The sequence below is a fragment of the Gymnoscopelus braueri genome (assembly GCF_963280865.1).
Source record: "Gymnoscopelus braueri genome assembly, chromosome: 7".
NCBI classification, from domain to species: Eukaryota; Metazoa; Chordata; class Actinopteri; order Myctophiformes; family Myctophidae; genus Gymnoscopelus; species Gymnoscopelus braueri.
Window position 1 is genome coordinate 33,893,470 of NC_137608.1, and position 27,723 is coordinate 33,921,192.

The 27,723-nt window shown below is 40.5% G+C and overlaps 1 protein-coding gene across 1 annotated transcript in view; it reads left to right on the forward strand.

Moving 5' to 3' along the window:
- The first annotated feature begins 3,390 nt into the window (after positions 1 to 3,390).
- Positions 3,391 to 27,723, forward strand: part of loxl2b (lysyl oxidase-like 2b) — a 48,537-nt gene continuing 24,204 nt past the window's right edge. The window contains exons 1-5 of the mRNA XM_080432438.1: positions 3,391 to 3,544; positions 6,185 to 6,578; positions 7,975 to 8,150; positions 21,035 to 21,246; positions 26,681 to 26,897. Of these exons, the coding sequence (XP_080288564.1) occupies positions 6,227 to 6,578; positions 7,975 to 8,150; positions 21,035 to 21,246; positions 26,681 to 26,897 (957 nt within the window). The 5' untranslated portion in view covers positions 3,391 to 3,544; positions 6,185 to 6,226. The remainder of the gene's footprint in view (positions 3,545 to 6,184; positions 6,579 to 7,974; positions 8,151 to 21,034; positions 21,247 to 26,680; positions 26,898 to 27,723) is intronic.

A 27,723-nucleotide genomic window follows, 5' to 3' on the forward strand; every position in this document is an offset into this window, starting at 1 on the left:
ACAAGCTCCGCGCTATGAGCTTGTAGATCTGCTATTTTTGAATAGCCAAAGAAATCCAAAATGACAGATGCCTTCCCGGATTGAAAGGGTTAAATGGGCTGGTGATGGCCCAGTAATGATCCATGCTGATGATAAGGTTCAGAATGGAAGCGGTGGATGGAACTCATGATAATAAAAGGCAACCCAGACGACCTCACAGAGGCTGCCAGATGGCCAGAATCCTGCCTACTCAGTAACTGCCCTCAAACATATGACGAGTGTGTGGCCACACAGATGTCAGACACAGCCAGAGACATCACTAACACATGGGCCACCTTGGATCACAAGTGGTGGAATTGGGACCACAGTGATACACACCAGGTATCTTTCCATGAATCTGCTGAAGAGGATAGAGGAAGAGCACAGGCAGGCAGTCACTGAGGGAGTTATACTAGCCTGGATATTTCACCATCGCTTGTGTTTTGCATAATTTCCTCCTTGTCTTACCCTGTGTGCCGTGCCAATATTCCAAGAAGGGGGGGAAGAAACAACTACCAGACAGTGGGGTCCATTGAAATAGATTCACAGCAGGTTAGAAGCTCTGCTGTCCTTAAAGAGATAGTTCACCCTCAAAATGACTTTTTGGGGATTACTCGCCCCATGGAGACTCAAATTCGTGGATATTTTTTTTTAGTTTTTGTCGCATTCCTAAGCCAATAATTTGATGACGAGCAGTGGGTTCCGGTAGGAGACACAAAGAGTCTCCTTTGTGACAAAAACAAAAAAATATCCATGAATTCAAGTCTCCATGGGTGAGTAATCGATAGAAAATAAGTTATGTTTTGGGTGAACTATGCCTTTAAGATACACCATTAATGCCAGACATTAAGATGCACACCTTTGCAGCCAGATGTAGCCTCATAGTGCCTTATGATTGATTCCCGTTATAAACTTTGATTCCCTCTATAAATGTCCTTCTATGTCCCCTCTACTTACTCTCTATTTCAATGAAGAAGAAAAAAACTGTGGAATACCCCCTCATTTTATTAAAATTGCTATAATAATGTTTTAATACTAAATATATGGACCATATTAGTACATGTATAAGGTGTATAATATAACGCCTGATCCAATTCTCAAGTATCCCAGGCAACCACTTCTTTCTTTATACAGCTTTCCTCCTCTTAATGGGAGAAAAGACAGCTGAGAAATGTGAGAATGCACTGCTGAGCCTATCACTGCTAATATCACTATTGGGCTCTGAGAAAGATAGAGGTAAAACTTGTAGGAATGGTGGGTAAGCAGCAAATAGGAGCACAAGGGAGGGAATGTAGGATATGAAATTATGGTAGTGCTGCTATATTCATGCACCAATCACTCCAACCTGCATCCCTCACAAGCATCACAGATTTAGAACATTCTAGATATAGAGGTTTTGTTTTGCGCATACCTGTAGCTATATATATATATATATATAAAGCCCATATCTCACGTGTGTGTGTGTGTGTGTGTGTGTGTGTGTGTGTGTGTGTGTGTGTGTGTGTGTGTGTGTGTGTGTGTGTGTGTTTTAAGGGGATGGTGTGAGGGCCTGAGGGCAGCGCCATGCTTGCACCTTGCCATAGACGGTTAATTACTTGTGAGTGCAGTAATTATAAAAGGCCCAGAGGCAATGCTATTAAAATTATTTTCTCCCCCTCCAGAAAAAACATCTACATAATTACCAATATACATGGAATGAAAAATCGATGTAAAAGTCGTCTGTTTTAAGTTTATAGTCCATTTTCATCTCAAATGATGCTCAAATGTTAGACAAAGGCTGGGGTACCTAGAACTGTATACTTTGGGATTGTTTTTCTGTAAAGTCGCTTGTAAATATTGCTAGTTGCGTTTTGCATTTTTTGGGCTTGTTTCCTAATGTTGTTTATACCAGTTCTCAAATATTTTCATGTCAAGGACCCCCTTAAATTGTATGTATTTGTCTGCGGACTGAAAATATTTTGGGACCCATGTAGGTTGTTAAAATATTCCAATGTTTTCAAAACATTTTCTAGATTATTTTGAAAATAGCAGATATACAAGCTCACGAGACGTTGCTATTTTCAAATAGCCAATATATATATAGGTTTAAAGTGCTCATGTGGGGCGTATAGTTGCTTCTTTTGGGCTTGTTTTCATAGACCTGGTTGCTATCTCTCTCACTAAATATGGCAACACTGATCACAGGCCGAGGCCCTACGTGGGGTCTATGACTCACAGTCGTATCCTAGTTTGCACAAGGTGGCAGCAAAGTCTATTATAATCCAATCTAAATCATTACGAAATCTGTTTTTAACCTCTTCGAGGCATTTTAGGGACGCTATTCGCGCTGTAGCCTACGGTTTCTAACTGTAGACAATGATTGCGCTCAGAAATCAGCTGAGCAGTGGGGACTCCAATGAAACACTGATGCTTCTGTGACAATTAAACCTCCACCTACTGCAGCCTGTTACTCTAGTCCACTGGTTCCCAAACACTGGGTCGGGACTCCTTTGTGGGTCACATTTTTATGGGTCACGAGTAAATATCTCATTTTTTCCATTTCTTACATTTTTGTTTTTTTTAAAGTCAAGAAACAAAAAATCACAACCCTTTCATCAATTAAAAACAAATATTTCATAAATAATTTGAACATTTTTTATAATTGCATAAATGCAGGACCCTGGACCCTAGTGAAAATAGCAGATCTACAAACTCAAGTTGTGAGCTTGTAGATCTGCTATTTTCATTAGTTTGGGTCCTATAGGGCGTTGGTTCTCAAAGTGGGGTCCGGGGACCCCCAGGGGTCCGTGGGGGGGTTCCAGGGGGTCCCCAGCGAAATGTGTTAATATGGCATCACAATAATTTTAACCACTTTAACCTTTTATACTTTGGCTATTGAAAAATAGCAGATCTACAAGCTCATAGCGTGGCACTCGGAGTTTGTAGATCTGCTATTTTTGAAAAAAAAACGTGAATATTTTTTGCAAATCTTTGAATATGATATTTTTCAAAGCGAACATTTGTAACTCAAATCTTTGCTTCTGGGGGTCCCTGGAACAAAATATCTTGACATGGGGGTCCGTGACCAAATACATATAATCTTGGGGGTCCTTGACATGAAAAAGTTTGAGAACCACTGCTATAGGGAGACATCAAATTTCTCTTTTGGGTGTTGAGCTAAAAAGTTTGGTAACAGTGCCGTTCTAGTCTGTACCCCTCCCTGGCAGTTGAATAAGCAGCTTCTCTCTCCACCACTCCATTCACACAGCATGGGCCACCATCACATCACTGAGGTCATCGGGGGGAGGTGGGTGTGACTGACTGGGAAGGTCCTGCTCAGTTTGGTCGGAAAGTTAAAATCACAGGGGAGGAGGAGGAGGAGGAGGAGGAGGAGGGAAAGTTAACGGAATAACTCTCTTGGCTCAGCTGCTCTGCCTCTGGACACTGTGGAAGGCGGCGGACGGCGTTATTTACTGTGATCGATTGGTTGGTTCAACCAGAGGACCGCAGAACACCAAGGGAAGCCTTCAGTGGCAGAAGAATTCACGTAAGTTTAAAGCAACCACTAGTTTATGCACGAAATGTTCATGCAACAATGTAGCGCTGGGTGAGATTGTCAGCTAACCGTAACCCCGTTACTTTGTGACTGTTTCCCCATCAGCCAGTGGTGGGAAAAGTACCCAAATATTTTGCTTAAGTAAATCAATTCTGCAATGTAGAAATACTCTGGTGGCCGAAATGTAGGGCTGCGCTGAAGTGGATAATGTATGTTTTGTGATAATAATCAAAATCAAAGACCCATTTTTCTATAGGCTTTCTTGGGTTTAAAATCCTCTTAGCAGACCTTGTATTGAACTGTACTTTCCTGTGTTAGTATTCAATCAATCAATCAAGTATCTAAAGTTTTCAAATAATTGTAGTGGAGTGAAAGTACAATATTTGCCTCTGAGATGTAGTGGAGTAAAAGTAAAAGAAAGCATTGAAAATTGGAAATACAGTAAAACCACCTAAAAATTGTACTTGAGGTATATGTGATTAGTTACTTTTTGTACATTTTCACTGGTTCTGCTCCTGGCCAGTCTGTAGTTTTCTGTTTGACTTCCTCACCTAGTTGTTGTTACTTCTTGAGTAAACTCGAGTTTAGTTTAGTTAACCATTGTTCAATGAGGGTCATTTCTCAATGTTTTCTCGAGGTGAATAGAGGTTTATGATGATGACACAATTCATCACACAATAGGCCACATGGTGTTGGCAACAATGTCTCCAATTTATAGGTTATTACTTTACTTTACAGTGGCATTTTGACCCTCTGTTTGGTCCATGCTACAGTTTCAATAACAGTGTATCTATGAGTCACATGGCCTGATTATGAAGGTTAGGAGGAAGACAAAGGCTATTCTGGCTTGATTGGACATTGTTGACGATAAACCCCCCTTGATACATCATATGATGATGCATAATAGATTAATGGAGCATTTTATTAGGAAAGGTAACAATGAGATTTTTTTTAGACTTTTAGACCAACTATAGACCTTTTTCTGACAAAATACAGTGAGGGTTTCACTCAAGCATGCTGGTCCAGTCTAGCCTGGTAATCCCCCCTCCCTCCGGAAATCTCATTTGCATTAATACAAATGAGATTTCCGGAGGGAGGGGTTTACCAGGCTAGGTCCAGTCAAGTTCTGGAATATTGTTTGGTTAATATTTTGGGGATGACTATTGGTACATAATTCACACAAGCCCTTTTTGCAATCATTAGTAATTATGTCATGACCAAACACCTTGTTATTCATTTCACTCAGGTAGAATAGTCTAATAAGTTCAGAACATCCGCCTCTGTTCAGTTGATATACTAGGAACTGTATACAAGGAATTTGTCTCAGTGCATTGCTCTTACAAGCCATATCAACACATTTCGATAGTGTCATCATATCACTATATATTAATATTGAATTGATATATTGGCCAGCTCTAGTTGGACTGGTGTCAATGTGCTGCAACCTGATCCACATAACCATCCTGTTGACATGGTCTTTTGGATTATTATAATACCATCAAAGCAAAGCCACTGGATTGAAAGCACATTTCAGGTCACAGAAATAGCAAGAAGCTCTATAAGACGAAAGTTTCCAAACTCCACGTATGCAGCCTTAGCTGAACCTTCTTCTGTGCATGTATGTTAACCATGTTTTTGTAAGGACAACAGCTCACAGGATTTACTGCACACACGAGACGGCAGAGTCTGCTGGCTCTATTCCAGCAGGCCTGTCGGTTTTGTACAGTATGTGTATTTTGTAACATGTGTATTTCACTGCCACGTTACAGATGTTGCTTTTACACAAGAGTGACACTCAGTTTTTTTCTTCTTTTTTTATGTCATTGCATTGTAGAATCACAGTTGGAAACATTCAACATTGCACATTTTGTTCATAGTTTAGTTTCTTGAGACATTGTGGATAATGTTTCTTCACCACTGCTACCCTTGTATGCCATTTTGACCTATGACCTGGGGTTTGTTTGTTTAACTTCTTTTAAGGCTTCAAGGGACACACAGGAGAAGGGGTGTGGCACTGACCATAATAATACCAGTATCTCTGCTCTCCTTTGGGAGTTTAGGCATTAGTCCTGCATCTTTTTGCAGGTGTCTTGTTAAAGTTGAAGCTCAAGGTAAAATGTGAACTTGACTGATAGAAAGCTATTGAGGCATCTAATGAAAAGCTTCAATTTTTTAGTTTCTCAACACTACAATAAATCAATATTAAATAACCAAATTAAATAAGAGAAGCACAGGAGAAGAGTAGTCTTTGGTTGGAGTTGTTTTACAAAGGGTATTTTCAGACGAGGCAGAATGACATCAACATGATTGTGTGGTCATCATCACACCAGTTTGTTTAATGAAGTGTACAGCCTGTCTGTCTGTGGCTGGATTCGATCGTTGGAGTACACAGAGTACATGTGGGTCCATAGATAAGAGTTTAAACATGACATCATCACTGGTCACCGTTTAATTGATTCTATAAACATGATGGAAGACTTACATCCCTTGGCCTTCTGTTTGAGACAGTGTTCCCCTGTCCTGATTCCTCTATAATAAACGACCGCAATCCCAATGAATCACTAACCGAGACAACAGCCATGGAATTTTAATGATCACTGTTCTGCTCTCTCCATCTATTCTCTCCCACAGATCTCTGTCTTCCGTCCGTTCTGTGTGTTCTACAAAACAACGATGCTGGTCGCCCACTGTCTGCCCTGCTGCTTAGCCTTCCTTTATGCCCTGTTGGCGCTCGGCCTGGCCCAGTACGAGCACCTGGGTTTGCCGCCGGGCTATCTTGACCCCCAACAGGAACAGTACACTGCCCCGAAACCACTGCCAGCTGACACGCCCAGGATCCAGCTGCGTTTGGCGGGCGATAAGCGGAAGCACAACGAGGGTCGCGTGGAAGTTTTCTATGATGGAGAGTGGGGCACAGTTTGTGACGATGACTTCTCTATTCACGGCGCCCAGGTGGTGTGTAGGGAACTGGGCTATGTTGAAGCGGTCTCTTGGTCGCCATCCTCCAAATATGGCAAAGGAGAAGGTACAGTAGGTGTTATTTCCCCCCCTGTAATGTTTACAACCAGTGTTGCCAGATTCTGTGAGAGAAACAAGCAACCAGGTCTAGGAAAACCAGCCCAAAAGAAGTGACTATGGGCCACATGTGCACTTTAACATGTACATCAGCTATTTGAAAATAGAAGATCTACAAGCTCACAACGCTTCGCGATGCGACGCGTTGTGAGCTTGTAGATCGGCTATTTTCAAATAAAATCTTGCGGGGAAATTATAATAAGCAGATCTGGCAACCCTGTTTACAACAGGCTGCACAATTATTTGTGTAGTTTACACCAGTGGATTTCAAAGTCTGGTCCAGGGACCCCCAGGGGTCCTTGAGGGAGGCCCCAGCTAAATGATTGGTAACTCTGAGAGTGTACAAATGTAACCAAATGAACCCTTACTGGTCCATTTCGTTCCATTTTGTCACTTTCAGAGTTATGGTCCCTAATCCATAGTAAACTGGAAATATTTGAGAATCACTGGTTTATACAGTTAGATAGAGCTGAAACGACTATCAACAATAGCAATATATCAACAGCTGTGTTAGTTTAGCATAGTCTAGTTCATATTATATAAGAAGAGACATCAAATTATTTTTCTGACTGAAAATCATGACTCCACAGCTGTTACAGTCATTATACTGTATGAGTCAATGTTCTTGGAAAACTTTGTTCGATGTTCACCTTCTCACCTTGGTTGCTCAGGATTTACTTACTTAGTTTAACATTATGGCTCCTACCGTAGCATGATCTATTAAGGAACAAAATGGAAAAGATTAAGCGCAAAAAATCTAATTCCAGGCATGACTGGATACTCATTTGCAATTACCTCTTGTGAGTCACTTAGCATGATGTATATTTCACATTTCATTATGGAATGTGATGATGATGTAAGTATGTAATTATGATGTAGGGAGGACAGTCTGACTAAGTCTAAGGGTCCACCACCCCACCCCAAAAATGGTACAAAGATCAATCACAACACAAAACAAATCAACAGATACACATTCTAATAAAAAACTGTTGGTACAACAAATTCAAATATGGGAATTCTCGACACTAGCGTGTGTGTGTGTTTTTATAGATTTAAGCTTGAAAACCACTGAACCCCAAACCTAGTGTGCACACTGCCAGTAGGCCGACTAAGTACCTCCATGAATATTTCAGTATTCCTAAAATATGTATCTTTAATTGTACAATGGAAGTTAATGGGGGGTGGATCGGGCTGAGAAAATGGCCAAATTTGGAGTCATATATCATAGACGACTGACTGAGATTGTTGATTGACCCTCACTTCTGTTGAAGATTTAAAAAAAAAACTTGTTGTGGTAGTCCTGATGAATCCTGTGTGACCCGGAGTGTTTCTTCTGCTTTTTCCAGGACGCATTTGGTTTGACAATGTCCAGTGCACCGGCAAAGAGCAGAGCCTGGCGTTGTGCACCTCTAATGGAATCGGCGTGTCAGATTGTAAGCACACAGAGGACGTGGGCGTGGTGTGCAGCGACAGAAGGATCCCAGGGTTTAGATTTGTCAACACTCTGCCTAACCATGTGGAGGTAAGCCATGCACCCTTTCTCCCCCATTGTTTTATCATTTTACACTGTTGTTGACTAAACCAAACCGTTATGCAAATGTAGTGGTCTTTTTGAGCCACATTAACCCATTAAGACCTGAGGCGATTCTTAAAAAATGTTTAAAAACAGTTTTTTGAAAATAAATAGAATTTGAAAATAAATCACGATTTTTCAAAAATAGCAGATCTACAAGTTCATAGCGCGGCACTCGGTGCCGCGCTATGAGCTTGTATATCTGCTATTTTTGAATAGCCAAATACATTTTAAGTGACACATTTGTTGTATGATGGCGTTGCCGCAATCTACAAGTTCACACGCGTCACATTGTGATGTGTGTTGCGAGCTTGTAGATCTGCTATTTTTGCAATTATTGAAACTTATCGCCTATAATGACATGCCCAAAATGGGGATGCCAGGTTAAAAGTGGTTAAATATACTATTTGTATACTATAATTAAGTACCCTTTATCCTTTTCTACCCACATTTTTATTGTACATTTCTGTAATTCATCAATTTAACACATTGGACATAATTTAAGAACAGGGCATGTTTAAAAAAGACAGCAGAAAAGGTATGCAGTATATATTAGACTCCCACGTGAGCTTCTTTAGCTCCGCAACAAGGACATTTGTGGACCTTTTGGCAACTTAAGCTGTTGTTGACTGACATGTTTTTTACTTCTGGCTAGACAAACATTTATCACCTCACACCTTGTCAGCTCAGCTCTCACAGTCACAGCTGGGCTTTTTTTTTACTTAGTTTTTGTTTTTGTTTTGGAGGGATTTGTGCAGACTCCATTCAGTATTTAAATCTCTTGAGTATTCTGTGGCATTCTTGGAAATTGCTTTGTCTACCTGAGTCTTTAAACACAATACCCCTATTTTATACTTTGTCGTACAACAGTGTCGTGTGATGAAAATAGTCGATCGACAAGCTCACTACATGACACGTTGTGAGCTTGTAGATCTGCTATAATGACCTGCCCAAAATAGGGCCGCCAGGTTGAAAGTGCACTTAAAGGGCAAGACCACTTTGGTAGAGGTTTGGGTTGTGTAGTTACCTCGCCATGATGTAACTCCAAAGGTGGTCAAGAAATAAAAAATAATTGCTGCATTGATTAGAAATTGATAATTCAAAATATGCTCCCCATTGACTTACATTGTACAGTAAAACAGCTCTCAAGGTCGCTCTTTTAGCATGTAAACGAACGTAAACAAAGTTGATTCAGACAATATAAAACATCACCAAACCCAGTACTGTTTTTTTTAAATATAAAAATGTTAACTTACTGTTGATTTAGCTATTTTTATTAGAAAGAAAACCTGGACTGGATCGGCGGATCCGGATCTTCAAATAGTAAAATCATCAGGAAGTTGACATTTTTATTAAAAAAATAAACAGTACTGGGTTTGGTGATGCTCTATATTGTCTGAATCAGCTTAGTTTGTGTTTGTTTATGGGCTAAAAGAGTGACTTTGAGAGCTGCTTCAGTGTACAATGTAAGTCAATGGGGAGCATATTTTTAATTATCAATTTCTAATTAATGGAGCAATTATTTTTTCATTTCTTGTCCACCTTTGGAGTTACATCATGGCAAGGTAACTATACAAACCAAACCTCTACCAAAGTGGTCTTGCCCTTTAAACCCTATACTTACAGTAGTTGACCGGATTCCCAAGGGCTCTATACTAGGCCCCTTCCTGTGTTCACTCTACTCTAAATATCTTCAGACAGCACATATGAGGTTGTAGATCTGCTATTTTCGCCGAATTTGTACAGTCAGCTGCAGCAATCCAAAATTCATATTAGAAAATGGTTTCTGCACTCAGAGAAGGTGCTGACTATGCCGAAACAATACTTTTTCTCCTTCACTAGACAGACAGTGGAGGGGTAGACAGGAAGGATGGGGCTGAGGGGAAATCATATAAAGTACAACAAAGGTCCTGGGATGGAGTCAAACAGGACATTGCTTGTTATGTGCAATAACTGTTTGAGACACCAGGGTGCCTAGACGGTTGCTGTCATTGTGATTATCTATCTCAATAAGCTCTTTGCAAATAGCCTCCAGTCAAAGTGAGTCTGGGGAAGTGAAGTGATGTTGCGCTCATAACTCGAAAAATGCAGCCCGTTCACTTATCTACTTTGAACGAGCAACACTGTCAAATGACATATAAATTAGGCTTAATTTTTGTCTCACTGGCCTTTTTAAAGATGTATTGAGCTCTCCACAGAGGACTGGCCAATAAGCCCAGAGATAATTGCCACCAAAGGCAGAATGTTATCTATCTGCTCACTGTGCAGGCCTTGTGAATTCACATTCCAATGTTATGAGCAAACTGTACAACAGAGCTCTCTCTCTCTCTCTCATTTGCTTTCTCTTGCTCTGTCTCTCACCTGTTCTCTCTCTCTCTCTGTGTGTCTCTCTCTCTCTCTCTCTCTCTCTCTCTCTCTCTCTCTCTCTCTCTCTCTCTCTCTCTCTCTCTCTCTCTCTCTCTCTCTCTCTCTCTCTCTCTCTCTCTCTCTCTCTCTCTCTCTCTACCCCCCATAGCTCTCTAGTGAGTTTAAAACTTATATAATTAACATGTATGAACAGCACAGCAGAGCTGTTCCCCAGGGTTTGAGGTTGTTATAATTGACCGCGGTTTAAAAACACCCCAATTAATCATCTTAACCTGTGAATTATTCTGTGGGACAGTTTTGCAAATACATTATTAATCCTCTCTGATGTATGTTATGTTATGTTAACACAATGTAGGACAAAATGCACAAAGTACTTACTTACTTAACCACTTAGACCCTACAGTATATACTATTTAGTTGACCGGAGTCCTCCAGGGGTCTGTACTGGGCATGCTCCTTTTGTCCCTCTACACCAAATATCTTTGTGGAAAATAGCGGATCTTCAAGTTCACAATGTGCCGCGTTGCGAGGCATTGCGTGCTTGTAGATCTGCTATTTTTGCTACCAGAATAGGGATGCCATGGTTCATGTGGTTAAATTGTGCTGTTACACCCTGGTTAGTAGGCCTATGTTATGTAATTATTATACTGACATTTTCATTACTGTATATGTTGGCACATTGCTATTCATACTGAGATCACCATTCCCTACGTCAATACAAAAGGCTGGAAAAAGGCCAGTACACTAGAATAAGGCCATTGTAAATTAAACTGTTCCCCTGTGGAGTATTTGAGTCTGATTAAACTCTTTCCAAAGCTATAAATGCCCGTAGTGGGGAAAGGATGCATCTCATCCGGCTCGCTCCGTGTTCCGCGTAGGTTTTTTGAAGAGAAAAGGTACATTATGATTCTCCAGAGAGAGCACACTGCTGGAGTGGTCTAGACGTCTGGAGTCAGCCTCTCCAGTCTCATGCTGGGGTAGTAACAGAGAAAATAATCGCACTCAGCTTTTCCATCCACTAAGAGGGGACACATGGGCTCACTGTGTATAAAACACGAGGCAGGCCCAGGCCCACCACACAGGGGCCTTGGTCTTATCATCTGGAAAAGGTATTCATGGTGACTCAGCCCGGGCAGAGTTGGGGTTTGTAATGACAGACATGACGACATGCCACTATGTGGGTTCTGTGGTTTCAGTAGGATGAGAGGAGGGCTTTTTGAGTAAGCTTTGGGATTACACAACACAAGCATCTGCGTTAACCCTTTCAGAGCGGGAACGCATCTGTGTCATTTTAAGATTTCTTTGGCTATTCAAAAATAGCAGATCTACAAGCTCATAGTGCGGCACCGAGTGCCGCACTATGAGCTTGTAGATCTACGATTTTTTGGGAAAAATCGTGAAAATGTGTGCAAATCTTTAGTTTGAATATATATATATACTTTTTTAAAGCGAAAGTTTTAAACTTTATTTTTTACTTATGTTGCTATATTATCAATGGTTTAAAAACCTTTTTCATGTCAAGGACCCCCAAAATAATATGTATTTGTCCGCGGACCCCCTCCCATCTAAAAATATTTAGTTCCAGGGACCCGCAGAAGCAAAGATTTGAGTTAAAAATGTATATAAAAGATTTGCACAAAGTTTTCACGATTTTTCTAAAAAATAGCAGATCTACAAGCTCATAGTGCGGCACTCGGTGCCGCACTATGAGCTTGTAGATCTGCTATTTTTTAATAGCCAAAGACATCTTAAAATGACATGCGTTCCCTTCCCGGCCTTAAAGGGTTAAGAGGCCTGTGTGCCCTCTCATGGTATGGTACAGGTGATGATAACCTGAGGACAATGGCCACCCAGTCAGCCACAAAGAAATGCTTAAAGGGTGAGTTAAGAGAGAGAGCGGCGAAACGTGAGGCCTCGCACGCACGTGTCACTGACCTTTTGACTTTCAATTTGACTTGGGATGGATTCCTCCTCCTCTCTGAGTACTTTTCTCTTCTCTGGTTGTTGAAATAAGAGAAGAGATCACTTTTTTTTAAAGGCCTGTTTTTGTACATTCTTTTGTACAGGCTTTCCTGATCTTCCAGGTTCACCGCTGCTGAAAATAGAAAGTTGTTCTTTTGTGGTGGAGTAGTATAGAGTGGAGCTTATTGGTTTGTATAGAGTCCAGTAGAAGTTAGCATTGTGCCGGTTCGTCGGTTGGACTGTAAACAGAGAGGAACTGCCCAGGCTAGTATAGGACTTCCTCCTTCACTGGAATATTCACTGGAATATTTTGTCCTGTGTTTATTTGTATCTTTGTCCTGCCTTTAGAAAACACAACTTCCCCAAAACATTTGGGTTTTTAGAGGTGGGTAGAGAAAATATATGAGGTTTGCCGTATGATCTCTCACACGTTTACATTCCATCTCAAAACTAAATTCAACTTTGAGAGATTCCTGGAATCTGGAATGAAATGTGGGCTTTGGCAGTGCCTGTTTCCGTGCCAAGTTAACAACATACTGTTCAGCATTTATCAATGCAGACTTTATGAAGACACTGGTGCAGTCAGGTTTTATGAAGGTCAAGCAAGCAAGCTAAATGCACATGGTGGAAGCAACCCAGTGGTGTGTTCTAGGTTGTTTCCGAGGGCATACTATAATTATTCCCTCCCACACGCACGGCACGCGCTTAGTTCAAGTGTGAATTACTTCAAAACTTCAACGGCCAGCGGTCATTATCACCTCAAGACAATAGTCACACGTAAGCCTTCACCTCAGACGCCACAATATCACATGAAAAAGGCTATTTGAACTGAAGTCTACATTCTTGCTGCCCTCCCATCCTCCTGCGTATCAGATACGCTTTCTCTGACGTTTTTTGGATGGCTACGCTTGGCTACGAAAAATGTCACACTACATATATAGCGTAACACGGTAGAACACACCACTGGAGCAACCTATGAATGATTGGTTGCTCGTTAATTGTCTCAGTTAAAAAATAAAACTTTTGTGGAACATTACAGCCAAATTGCCAAAGGTGGAGTGGAGGTTTATTGAATTGATTATGTGAAATGCATAGGCTGCAGTGTCAGCTGTCTGAGGAAAGACAATATGTCATTGCTGTTGGTCTGAAACGCTTACTTTTCTGGAAAGAAAATGAAAATAGAACCTATGTTGAACAGGACCCAAAGCAGTTATTATGCAGTCACACGCTATTTCATTGGTTAAATATTTATAAAACCCCCAGACAAACATGGTATGCCGCCTGAAATATTTGACCCCGAGAAGCATGCCCGTAGTGTAATTGCATGACATCATGGGTATCATATTACTAGGTGTAATGGTACCTCATCATAAGGAATCTGCACAGAGGTCTGGCTGTCTGCCTGTTGTGGTGTTTTAGGTGATATCACAAATGCCTATAAGCAGGGCCTCATCCTGCTTGATATATTTAGCTCCATTACTTTGCAGTCCACTTGTCCTAAAGAATCTCCCAGGGATGTCATGCTGGGACAGGCCAAGCCGAACAAGACTGATTGTGGGGCTCCAGGCTGGTGGTAGAACTCATCTCTCCCATTCTCTTTCCTCGCTCCCCCCCACCCCTCTCTCTTTTCTAACTTTTACTTGCTTTCTCTCTATCTCTCTCCCTATCTCACTGGCTTAACCCTTTCTCTTCCACTCTCTCACTTCCCCACTCTTAAGTATTTTACAAGGACCATTGAAGTCACCCCAAGCAGAGTTTTATGGCTCCTATTTTCTCTCTCTCTTTAGTCATTGTTTCCGCTGAGGGCTAAAGGTCAAAATCTCAACTTTCTACTCTCTAAACCTCCACACGGTGGCAGGGTGCCATAGACTGCCCTGTCAGTCTCTAATTAAACGGCACCATGAACTTGACTTGATGCCCGGCGCCATTTGGTCCGAGATCTCAAATGAAATCCTAACAGTTTAATCAGATTCCCATACAACCGATACATATTTCTGTAGCTCAGTAACATTTCACAGCCCCAAGGCACCACATTCCCATTATACAACCCAGTCGGATGTTTACCCTCTGGAAATATGCATTCTAAAATTAAGTCCGCTGCCCCTGGCAGCAGTGTGAATAATATACAGCAGTGTGAATATACTGTAAGATACAGACTAATGGTGAAGTGGCTTTTTCATTCACACTGTGATATTATGCTGCTGTGAGACAAATCACAACCATAAATAAATTACTGTCTGTTTCTCTATTAACCCATTAAGACCTGAGGCCGATTCTACAAATTCCTTCTAAATCAGTAGTTCTCAAACATTCAAGATCCTTCGCAGCGCGGCACAAACTAAGTAACATGCTGTGAGCTTGTATATCTGCTATTTTTGAATAGCCAATGCAAAAATCTAAAATGACACAGTACTGTACTGAATTCCCGGTTTTAATGGGTTAAAATCTTACTATGTCTTTGAATCCATCCACTTTATAGTTTCGCCTTAATGGCCACTTGGCCAGACACTGATGTGCATGTGTGGCTATGTTTTTACCAGACAGAAAACCACAATGGGATCTGACAAACAGCTGCTGTTGTTGGTAAAGGCGGTAGTCTCCTTTTCAAACCGACCCTCCATTGGTGAATCAATGAACTTAGATTTGCTTTTTGTTGCTCTGTCATAATATTAGCTACGGTATGTCCACAACAGTCTTTGCTTTTAATACATGTAAAATCATTTAAATCAGGGCTCCCGGGTGGCATAGGGTAAAGTTCTTGCCCACCACCCTGCGATATAGAGGTTTGATTTCTCTATGGTGCCTTTGGCTAGGCGTTCCAACTTAACAAAATTAACAAAATTGTCTGAGAAGCCAGTTGGGGAGTTTGTTCTCTGTTGCTGTTGTTACTACAGGTTAACCCATTGATACCTGGAACGCATCTGTGTCACTTTAGATTTCTTTAGGCTATTCAAAAATAGCAGATATACAAGCTCATAGCGCGGCACCGAGTGCCGCGCTATGAACTTGTAGATCTGCTATTTTTGAAAAATCGAGAATTTTTTTTTTTTCCAGAAAACTGTTAGGATTTAGATTTTTTTAAAGAATCGCCTCAGGTCTTAAAGGGTTAACTTGGTCGGGCACCTGTTTGGAGCTGAGATGGATAGCGTGTTCCTCCGCACACGTACTTACCCCTCCCAGTGAAACTCCTCACTCTCAGTTGAAAAGAAGTGGCTTGTGACTCCCATGTGTTTCGCAGGCTGTGTTGGCAGATTAACGTGTTACTTTGTAACACTGCCAGTGCCAACTTGGCACTGGCAGTGATACAAAGTAACAAATTCATATGTTACTGTAATTACATAAAATGTGTCTCTACTCTCTAACCCATCATTACTGGTCAAAATTCAGTTATAGTATTTCAGTTACCAATCAAACAATTAGTTCATTACCTGCGCTACATACTGTGAGTTCTGCCTTTCATGCACACTCGTGATTGACATGCCTGTGCAACAATCACTTGACCTCTGGCTAGAGTTCAGAAAGGAGTTCACACACAGCTGAGACAAATAATGACTAAATTAACTAAAGAAAACAAAATAACCATATGAACAGAGATTGCAGTCATGGAAATGTTATCATTGGAAATTCTATTTTATATATATTTTTGTATCTTAAAACTTTAAACACAGTGTGAATTAGGAGTTTATGCCATTGGGGGTTTCAGGTTTTATCGTGGCTTTGTTGAACTTAGACATCTGCTTTCAATTTGCAAACAAAGGCTCTTTTTAATGGGTCCTAAGGAAGTCTGCCGCAAATGAAACAAAACTGGTGAGTACATGACATTTACAGCAATCTTATAAATGCTAATTCAGGAAACAGATAATGATCAGTTTGTGCTGTGGCCTGTGAAGTAATCGACTCTCTGGCCAGGGGAATATATTTACGAAATGTGACCTCAGAACACGTGGAAATCACAGGGAGTGGTGACTGGGAGTGATGTCAACAAAGATTTCTCACAGCGGATCACCACTGTTTTCACACTGGGTTCTGGTTTCAATGTACTCACAATTGAGTCAGGAGCCAGGGATGGAAGAAGTACTCACATTATGTGCTTAAGTTAAAGTATCAATACTGCAATGTAGAAATACTCTGTTACAAGTAAAGGTCCGGTGTTCAAAATGTACTTGAGTAAGAGAACAACAGTATTGGCATTAAAATATACTTAAAGTACCAAAAGTAAAAGTACTCACAATGCAATATGTCCCATTTCACAAGTTTGTCATGTTTAAAAATCTTTTGAAAATAGCTGATCGCTTGTAGATCAGCTATTTTCAACAAATACCCAAAGTATATATAGGGTTGAAGTGGTTAATTTATGTTTTGTAAGTAACTAGTAATATAAAGTTTTCAAATTAATGTAGTGGTGTAAAGTACAGTACAATATTTGCCTCTGAGCTGTAGTGGAGTAGAAATAAAAGTATTGAAAATTGGAAATACCCCAGTAAAGTAAAAAATACCTCCAAATTGTACTTAGGTACAGTACTTGAGTACATGTACTTAGTTACTTTACACCTCTGATCAGGACCCAATAAATAAAATAAAATAAAACATGTATACCTCTGTTAAGATGAAAAACACTGTAAGAGCTAAAGCATTCCTGAATGTAACTATAAGTGAAGTTCTGAGAAATAATTGTGAATTGCAATCGCAAAACTGAACTGAAAACTTTGGACTTCAGATGATTTCAACTGCAAAAGAGGCTTCTTCAAGGGCTCTATTGGAACCATATGTTCTTCATACACTTTATTTTCGCTGGCGGTGATACACGTTAGAACAGTGCTGTGCATGGGGAAGGATCATGAAGTCACTATTTGGCCCTAAGTTGTTTAAATGTCTGTGGCCTTGTTGCCAGAAAAACACCCTGAGTGTTAACTGAAAGACTGTGCTGCATTCTTTGCGTAGCCAGCAGCATCTTGATATACAGCTGAGTCAAGCCTATAGCCGCCCTATATAGTATGCTCAGTAGTATTTCCACGTGTGTAACCCTGCTAGGCTCTAAACATGGTCTGTCCATTCCAACACTTTGGTGCCAAACAAGATAAAACTACTACTACTGGCTGGGAATGCCATGGAATTTGCTGTGTACCATCATGGCCATACTTGTGTACCAATGTACAGTGGTGTAAAGTAACTAAATACATGGTCCTCAAGTACTGTACTTAGAGAGGAATACCAGTACCACTCATTTTCAACATTGAACTATGTCTTTAATACACCTTAGAGCTGTTGTGTGGAAATAAGAAAAAAGTCCCCCCCCCTTCTATGTTGCCTAGAACTGGATAATTGATTGAGGTCATGTGATGTGATGATGACATACGCAGGGTGTACTTTTGGCTCCGCCCCCTCAGCCAAAAGTACACCCTGCGTATGTCACTGATCACATGACCTCAATCAAAAACATTTGAGTACTTTTTCCACCACTGCCAATGTACAATGATTCCAATGATTTCACAGCAAAGTTGTGATATTGAGAACTCCATTCACCTTTGAGTATTACTAAGCACTGCTGACGGGGAGGTATCATTCCCCAGCATGTATGGTCTACTGTTCTGAGTAGATTATACATGACAGCTGCGGCAATGCTGCAGCATATTGTTTTCCCTAAGGAGTAGGTTTACCACTTATACCTGTGGCTCCCACTTAAGTACTGTATACTGTATGTTTACTATGTATACAATATCTGCACAAGCATAACAGGACATATTCCTGTATTTCATTTGCAAAAGGTTGGAAGTTTGCAGGGGTGTAGTAATGTGAAAAAATATAACTGTTGTGTTCAGATACCTTCATATAAAATATTAAGATTCATTCAGATCCATTGTGATATCACATTTTGGGACGTTTTCATTAATGAATAAAATCTTCACATCTTGTCAACAAATAAAAAAAAACATACAAATTGGAAAGTTATGGATTTCTTTTGAACTGGAAAGTGTGTGGCAACCACAGTGAGTAAGAGTTGGGTTGCAGCAGGTCTCGAAACTCTCCAATAGAGAGACTCATCCAGCTTAATGGCTTTTCCATCTGCACCACCTTCCTCTTACACAAGCTAAACTGATTGGGCCCCCTCTTCCCCCCGGAGTGCACTGAAAACAAAGCACACATGTTAGAAAAATCTACTTCATTCCTTCAATCCACGGTGCAGTCGACCATGCATATTTCAGGCCTTGCTTTCTAGTAAACAGGACCCTTGAAGTGCCCTCTGAACCAACCAAACAGGAAATAGATTATATGAGGAATTAGTTGTGGCAGTGCCAGCGGGGGAATGGGAGGGCAGCAGGAGGGTGAGAAGCTGGCACGTGAGCCAGTTCCACAAACAAGTTGAGTCTGTCCGTCCACCTGAAAGCTAAATTAAAGGGGAAATAGTTGTAATATTTTCAGACTTTCTCCGTAAACACAGAGTGGTCACCGTTAAAGACCTACGGTACACGTAAGCAGTATAAAGCACACCAGGAAACTGTTGGCAGGGATATTGTTTATCTCACATAGACGTGGGGTCAGTGTCTGAGAAAGAGAAGGGTATTATTTTGCAATGTTTATCGGACGTTCATCGCAAGTTAAGTCTTGAGTTAATTTTGGACGGCAGTCTTTACAGTGACTTTCACCAGTCCTGTTTACTTGACTGTGGCCTGAGATATTTAGAGTGGCTTGGGTTTTATTTGGATGTTCGCAGATTGTACACATTACGCCTCCAATGAAATTGAGAATAAATCATTTTGTGATTTTTCTTTTTTTAGTTGTTGTTGTGATTGCCAAGTGAATTTGGCACCAGTGCACATACAGTGTATGCTTTCCTCCTGGTGTATTAAGTTGAAAAGATATTAGAAATAGCCTTACCACTTACCACTAATGTCAGCTACCAGGCTGTGTATATCCAGACAACATTGCACCATCGCCACATTTCCTGTCATTAGTATTTCCCTATAATTTCAGGCTGCGTACAGTTTAACCAACTCTACATACCAGACCCCTCTGTTTCTGTCAAGGGATGGTTACTGTGGTCATCCATGGGGACAAAATAGTCAAGCGAAAGACTGATGATTTGCAGTTTTTTTTCCCAATGGCCTGCATCTTCCTTTCCATGTACTGTATGCAATTGCCAATTTCGGAAACCCTTGCTTTTTCATTACTGGATTTGGTAGGTCTCTCTCCACTTGTTTGACTGTAAGTGATATGCGTTTATGCCCGCCACATGTGTCGAGCAAAGCGACGTGTTCCCCCCCAGTCAGACCCATCTTGCTCCCTCCCTCCCTCCCTCCCTCCCGCTTAGCTTGCACTGTCACGTAGCGCAAGAATGTGGGTTTGGTCTAAGAGAGAGAAAGCTGTTTACTTAATCCCTACCAAGAGTCACAGTGGAAAGACTCATTATAGTCCCTTTTTGACAGCTTGACACTGCCTGGGTGCTAACTGTTGTGCTGCTCTTCTCCAGTCTGGACAGTCTTCGCTTTGACTGGCAGTTCTGCCCGGGTGCCTTGGCAAATGCCAGGATGAAACTCATTGTCTTCCCTATACATAGTAATACAGTCAAGCCCTTATTGCTTAAACATGTAACTTTATAATTTTGTGGGACATACTATGCTATATAGTTGTTAAAAAGTTACATAGTGAGGCTTTGAGTGGTTAATGCATGTTTTGTATTAATAATCTAAATCTGCAAAGTAACTAGTAACTAAAGCTGTCAAATAATTGTGGTGGAGAAAAAAGTACAATATTTGCCTCTGAGATGTAGTGGAGTAAAAGTATAAATGATCAAAAATGGAAATACTCAAACATGTACTTAAGTAAAGGTACTTAGCTCATTTCCACCACTGCCAGCCACAACACGTGCCATGCTGATACAGACCTCCATGATTCTGCAAACGGTTGCAGTGCATCTGGTCATGATCTTTTTACATTAATGAGGGTATTTACCGTGAAAATGTTTAAGTAAACCGGAAACAGGTTTATGAGGGGGTGGGTGTGTTGTGTTAGAGCACAGATGGGGAGATGAGGGCCATAGATTGCATATGATGTAACACAAGAAATGCAACATTCCACACAGCTGTGATGTACTGTAGAGTTGTTTATAAGATGGGATTGATGATTCCAACATCATCAATCAACATCAAGTTGTTTGGAAATTGTAAAAGCCAAAAGTTCGGAGCTTCATTTGATCATGCAATGCATATCAATGTGTATATTCACAGTCTCAACCATACATTAAATTGTATCCAAATGTATTAAGACATTATTGAACTTACCTGAATAATTGAGTCAATTGAGCACAGTTAATAGTTCATCCGTACTTTAAATTGCATTAAAATGCAACAACAACAGAGTAAAGAATAAATGTATGATTATATTAAGTGTGTTACCTATAAGTTTCAAGGCTGCAAGTTGATTTAATACCATACTGAAATGACCTGAATCCAATGGCTTCCTTTAAAATGACTATAATATTTGCCATATTTGCCTCTTTTTCACAGAACTTCAATATTCAGGTAGAGGACGTGCGCATTCGGGCCATCCTGTCCTCATACCGTAAGCGTATCCCAGTGACAGAGGGCTATGTGGAGGTGAAGGACGGGGGCAAGTGGAAGCAGATTTGTAACAATGAGTGGAACCACCTTGACAGCAGGGTCATCTGTGGCATGTTTGGATTCCCCGGGGAGAGGAAATACAATGCCAGAGTGTACAAGTGAGTAGTCCTTCACTAGATAGGCTGGTACTTTATTACATTCTCCGAGGGAAAACTACATAGCTGTAGCTATACCTGTAGCTCAGTAGGTGGAGTGCAACATGAACATTACCATGGTTAACAGTTCCCTATATAGAACACTGCCAATGTTAAACTTTGATAGTAGCTACCTGGCCATGCTATTAGTCTGAATATTGTCAAATCCAGTGGTGTAAAGGAACTAAGTACATTTACTATTAGTACTGTACTTAAGTACAATTTTGAGGTATTTTTTTACTTTACTAGAGTATTTCCAGTTTTCAGTACTTTTACTTCTACTCCACTACATCTCAGAAGCAAATATTGTACTTTTACGCCACGACTTTGATTATTATCGCAAAACACACCAACCGCTTCAGCCCTAATATACATTTCGGCCATTTGAAAATAACAGATCTACAAGCTCACAATGCGTCGCTATACGGCGCATTGTGAGCTTGTAGATCGCTATTTGAGGCTATTTGCTATATAAGATTTTTTTATACATTATGAACTTGTGGAATGGGACATTATGCACATGAGTACTTTTACTTTTGTACTTTAAGTATATTTTGATACCAATACTTTTGTACTTTTACTCAAGTAAATTCTGAATTCCGGACTTTCACTTGTAACAGTGAGTGTTTCTACATTGCAGTATTGATACTTTTACATAAGTAAAACATGTGAGTACTTTTCCCACCACCGGTCAAATCATCTTTATCATTTGAGCTTCTTAGTGGGGAATGAGGAATCATCTCTCTATTCACTCTTATTGAATGGTGAAATAGATCTCAAAATGACACTTTTAGTGAGAGTAAATGGGTGGGTTAAGCAACATAGCACGAAGACTCCCTCGTTTATGTACTATTAGCTCAAAGTGCCAACAACTGTCAGGGTGGGGGCTACATGCCTGTAGCTCATGTACGATGGTGAAGACACCATCAGGCTCAGGGTCGCTGTTCTCCATGTAGCTCATTATATATCCTCGAAGACATCCATATCATGGAAACTCTGAAACCCGATCAGTGTCATGTCCCTTACAATACCTCATGTCTGTCTGCTGAACGTGAATCCTTGACCTCTCGCAACTCTATAGGGGGACATTAACCTCTTAAACCCTATTATATAATAATACGTTATTGACCCGAGTCCCCCAGGGATCTACAGTATACTTGGCCCCCTCCTTTTTCGCTATACACCAAATGTCTTTACAGAAAATAACCGATAATCTGCTGAATGTTTGCCTATTTAACTATTTATCTATCCTAGTGTCCATATTCGGGGGCTACTGTATTTTCAGTGAAGAGATTTGGTGTAGACGGAAAAAAGGAGGGGTCCAAGAATAGAGCGCTGGTTAACTAAGTATATAGGGTTTAAGTTAAATATGGAAAATGAGGTCTTAATAAAAGAGACACCTCCCATGTGTGTCCGACATGCTTCCCCCCACAAGCCTTTCAACGCTTCCCCCTTTCATGCATTTACCTTCATTGCATTCCTGGAAGCAGTTGTAATGTTGAAGCGGATGATGAGGTATATTATAAAATGTGGTAACCAGCAGCCAAATAGCTACAGGTTAATCACAGTTAACCATACACTTTTAGCCAGCGCTGCAGCGAGAACTCTGCAGGGTAAGGAAGTTTTCTTGTGCTTAGGTAACCACAGTGGAGCGCGTCATGCTCCTTACTTTTCCATCTACGTGTCTGCTTCCCCGTGCTCCCTGCTCCTGCTGCTCAAAAAACCATGAAACGTGCACAACGTTGTTTTTACAGGCTGCCGTTTGACTGAGTCGCGGCGCATAGCCAAGGCCTAGCTCCAGTTGTTTCATAATGTGAGGTTTGCCATCTGTTCGGATGCCTCAGCGTTTGCCCTCTAGGTTAGCTTTATTCACATTAACATTGACAGCAAAGATTTATATTAAAGGTTCTCACATGCTATGTACAGTAAGGATGCTATGTACATCCTTACATAGCGTTTTCACTCACACACATACATGTGCGTGCGTGCGTGCGCGCGAGCACGCACGCACACCTGATGAAACGTGTAGTTTTTCATTTAATTTAAATTGAATTTACTTGCTTTACATTTGCGTTAATGTATCACAGCTGCATTTTAATTTTACATTTGAGGAGCTACCAGGCAGGTAGGCATCTAGGCGTGGGATTAGAACACTTGGGCCGTGTCCAAAAGTGAGCAGCGTTCCTATTGTACGGTCCCAAATGAAAAACAAATGCCGTCCCTTGTTTAATAGGCTTTCTGTGTACACCTGAGACATGTGACACACAGACTGGAGGACATACTGTTCTGTGAGTGAGGCTCGTTAAACACATTAATATAGGCTGTGTACTAAACGGAGAGGAAGAGATTAGCACCCCGGTGGGCCTGAAAGAGCACAATTAACCCCACGTTGTTCCGTCCGTAACAACATTACCGGTATGTCCATATCGTCGCTGGGAGGCAGAAACCTTGTATCTCCGTTTTTCAAACTTTTAAAATAAATGCATAAATGAATGCTCTATTTCGTCGTATGACGTTGTGCAAAAGTTGCGAAAATAGCCCATCTACAATCTCACTAGTTTTTTTCCCAAGGGGTGGGATCAAAACGATGGCTCTGGACGCGATTGGTTAGACCTACAACCAACTACCAATTACAGTCTCCCATATTTGAATACTGGGCCCTGATTGGTCACCCCAGATTTCGGGAGCAGAAAATGGATTCACAACGGAGCGGTGCCAGACCCAAATCGCAGAGGGCAACTTTTTTTTTTTGCACTGGCAGATTCGTCTGGTCCCAGGCTACAATCTCACAGCGCGTCACCACAAGTTGTAAGCTTGTAGATCTGCTATTTTTGCCTATAATGACATGCCCAAAATAGGGACGCCAGGTTGAAAGTTTTTAAATCTGTCTGTGGATTTTATTTAATTATTGAAATTCACCGCCAAAGTTTTTTCCTAATAAAATCACCCACTGCCAGGGTTTTTATCATTTTTTTATAGAAACAATGTGAATTATTTGTCCGTTTATTTTTTAACATTGAAGTGAATTTTCAATTTTTTTTTTTTTAATTCGTTAGGGTTAGGGTTATAAATTTATACTCAAAAATTAGAGAAACTTTTTAGGAATTCAAAAACAGAATAAAAGAAAATAATTAAAAGGGGAGAATTCTCCCCTTTGGCGGTGAGTGTGTTAACAAAGCACTTTTCTGCAAAGTAACTGTTTTGGACATACAAGGTTTTCCACCTGACAGCGACGATACTGTAGTTCTTACCAATGCTGTAATTGTATTAACGTTCTCTATTGTTTCACTACGGTCATCAGTCATATCAGTCATGGCTAGCAGCACTCTGAGCTTTGCTTCCATTAATCTGAGTTCAAATCTCAGTGGAACCTATCTATTACAGGATCAACCAGTCCCAGTACATTTTTTAGCTGGCAGGTCAGGACCATGTTAAGGATTGAGTGCAAATCATTGCTGTCAGGCAGAAACCTTGTATCTCCATAATTATTTTTTTATGTCTTTTCGTAAAGTACTGCCCTACTACTTCGTCATGCTGCAGTGCAGTGGTGGGAAAAGTACTCAAATGTTTTACTTAAGTAAAAGTACCAATACTGCCAGGTAGACGCACTTCGTTTACAAGTAAAAGGCCTGTGTTCAAAATGTTACTTGAGTAAAAGTACAAATGTATTGGCATCAAAATATACTTAAAGTACCAAAAGTAAAAGTACTAAAATGTTTGAAAATTGCAGATCTACGAGCTCACAACGCGTGGCATGTGAGCTTATAGATCGGCTATTTTCAAATAACCTATGTATAAAATAGGGTTAAAGTGGTTAATGTATATTTTATAATGTAATAATTTATATCTGCAAAGTAACTAGTAACTAAAGTTTTCAAATAATTGTAGTGGAGTAAAAGTACAATATTTGCCTCTGAGATGTAGTGGAGTAGAAGTAAAAGTATTGGAAATTGGAAATACTCAAGTAAAGTACAAATACCTCAAAATTTTACTTAAAGGGATACTTCACTTTCGGGCCGGGGAAACATTTAAAAAATATATTAAAAATAAATGAAAAAAGTTATGGAAAATTCATGGCCCCCTCACGCATTAGTAGGACACTCTAATGCGTGAGGGGGCCATGAATTTTCCATAACTTTTTTCATTTATTTTTAATATATTTTTTAAATGTTTCCCCAGCCCTAAAGTGAAGTATCCCTTTAAGTACAGTACTTAAAGGGATACTTCACTTTAGGGCCGGGGACACATTTAAAAAAAATATTAAAAATAAATGAAAAAAGTTATGGAAAATTCATGGCCCCCTCACGCATTAGAGTGTCCTACTAATGTGTGAGGGGGCCATGAATTTTCCATAACTTTTTTCATTTATTTTTAATATTATTTTTAAATGTCCCCGGCCCGAAAGTGAAGTATCCCTTTAAGTAAATGTGCTTTGTTACTTTCCACCACTGCTGCAGTGTCAGTGCACCTGACAACGATGAAATGATAGTTGGACATAGAAGGACATTTCCTATTTAGGGATCAGTAATAGAACATTAAGAATGCTATCAAGTAGGGGGGGGGGGTATTTATTTTACGACACTGTATTTTTTTTATGACACTGCAACTAGCCTACTTGATGCAGTCCATTATGAATAACCTTTGTCTAACCCGGGTCCTTATTACCAGCTATAACCTTTATTCCAGGTTACAACCTATTATTCAGCCTTTGAACAGCATTCGGAAAGGAAATGCTGTCAAGCTGTCGGATGCTCTGAACGCCCCGGACCCGGATCTTTACCATAACCCTCACCAAACCATGTCTAACCTTAACCAGGCCACCTGTTTACTGCAGTATCAGCTATTCTGTTGCTTTTTGAATACATAAAAAGTAGACGCTCGACAAAGCCGGATGCACCACGGTAGATTTGAACCCACAACCTCCACAGTGGTGGGCAGGCATTTTAAACACTGCGTGGCACCCGAGTGCCCTGTACAAATACATCTTCACTTCACTTAATCCATTTAGACCAGGGAAGCATCTGTGTCATTTTAAGATTTCTTTGGCTATTCAAAAATAGCAGATATACAAGCTCATAGCGCGACACCGAGTGTCGTGCTATGAGCTTGTAGATCTGCCATTTTTGAAAAATCATTTTTGAAAAATCGTGAACATTTGTGCAAATCTTTGAATATATATATATTTTTTTAAGTAAACATTTGTAACTCAAATACATTTTTTATATTTTTTTATATTTTTTATATTTTTTATATTTTTTATATTTTTTATATTTTTTATATTTTTTATATTTTTTATATTTTTTATATTTTTTATATTTTTGTTGTGAAAAAAAATATTTAGAAAACATTTTTAGAATCGGCCTCAGGTCTTAACTTAGTGTGCTTCCTGTCTCTCCAGGATGTTTGCTCGCAGGAGAAAGCCCACCTATTGGGACTACTCCGTCAACTGCACCGGCAACGAGGTCCATCTGTCTAGCTGCAAACTGGGTCACGTCGTGTCGCTGAAAGGCAACGGTACCTGTCTGGGAGGCATGCCGGTGGTGGTGAGCTGCGTCCCTGGGAGAGCCTTCGCTCCCACACCCGTGGCGGGCTTCAGGAAGGCGTTCCGACAAGAGGTACGTAGGTGTTTACGGGCATCAGTTCCATGAGATGCCTGTGAAACTATTCAGAACACCCACAGTTCTTACAATACTCCAAGTCAGTGGTTTTCAAACATTTCCATGTCAAGGACCCCCAAATTGATATGTATTAGTCCATTTGAGAAGGTATTGTGCCAGGGACCCCCATAAGAGAAGATTTGTGTTGTTACTTTTTTTGTAGCCTCGATCTCCAGGCTTTTATTTTTTAGTTTTGCTAAAAAAATAAAAGCCTGGACCAGCGAGTCGGTGTTCCAGGCATAGGAAGTGTCTCATTTCCCCAACCAACCAGAGTGCAGTGGGCGTCGCTCCAAATGTTGTGTTGACGGGGCGGGGGCTGACGGACAGATCGGTGAACCAATGGGATCACGCGCATTCTCTCTCCGGAGATGTTAAACCCGCCCCTCTATGCCAGATATGAGCCACGCTAGGGCAGTCTACTTTTACTACTCTACTGTACTGCTCTACAAATGATGTGGTATATTACAGCAGGAAAAACTGTGCCAACAAAGAAATATGCCTCCATGCCTGTAGCCCATGTAGGCTACTGTACAATGGTGAAGACACAATCATTTTCAGGGTTGCTGTTCTCCATGTAGCTCATTATATATCCTCGTTTTCACATGTGAGCCCCTTCTGTTATACTGACTTGAGGGAGAAATGTAATATACATCATGGAAACTCTGAAACCTGATCAGTGTCATGGCCATACAGCTGTGTGGAAAAAGTTTTTGAGAATGAAGAATTTGTATCGAAAAGATCCAAATGATTTCTCCCAGGCTTCAAAGGTTATGAAAGTTTTTTT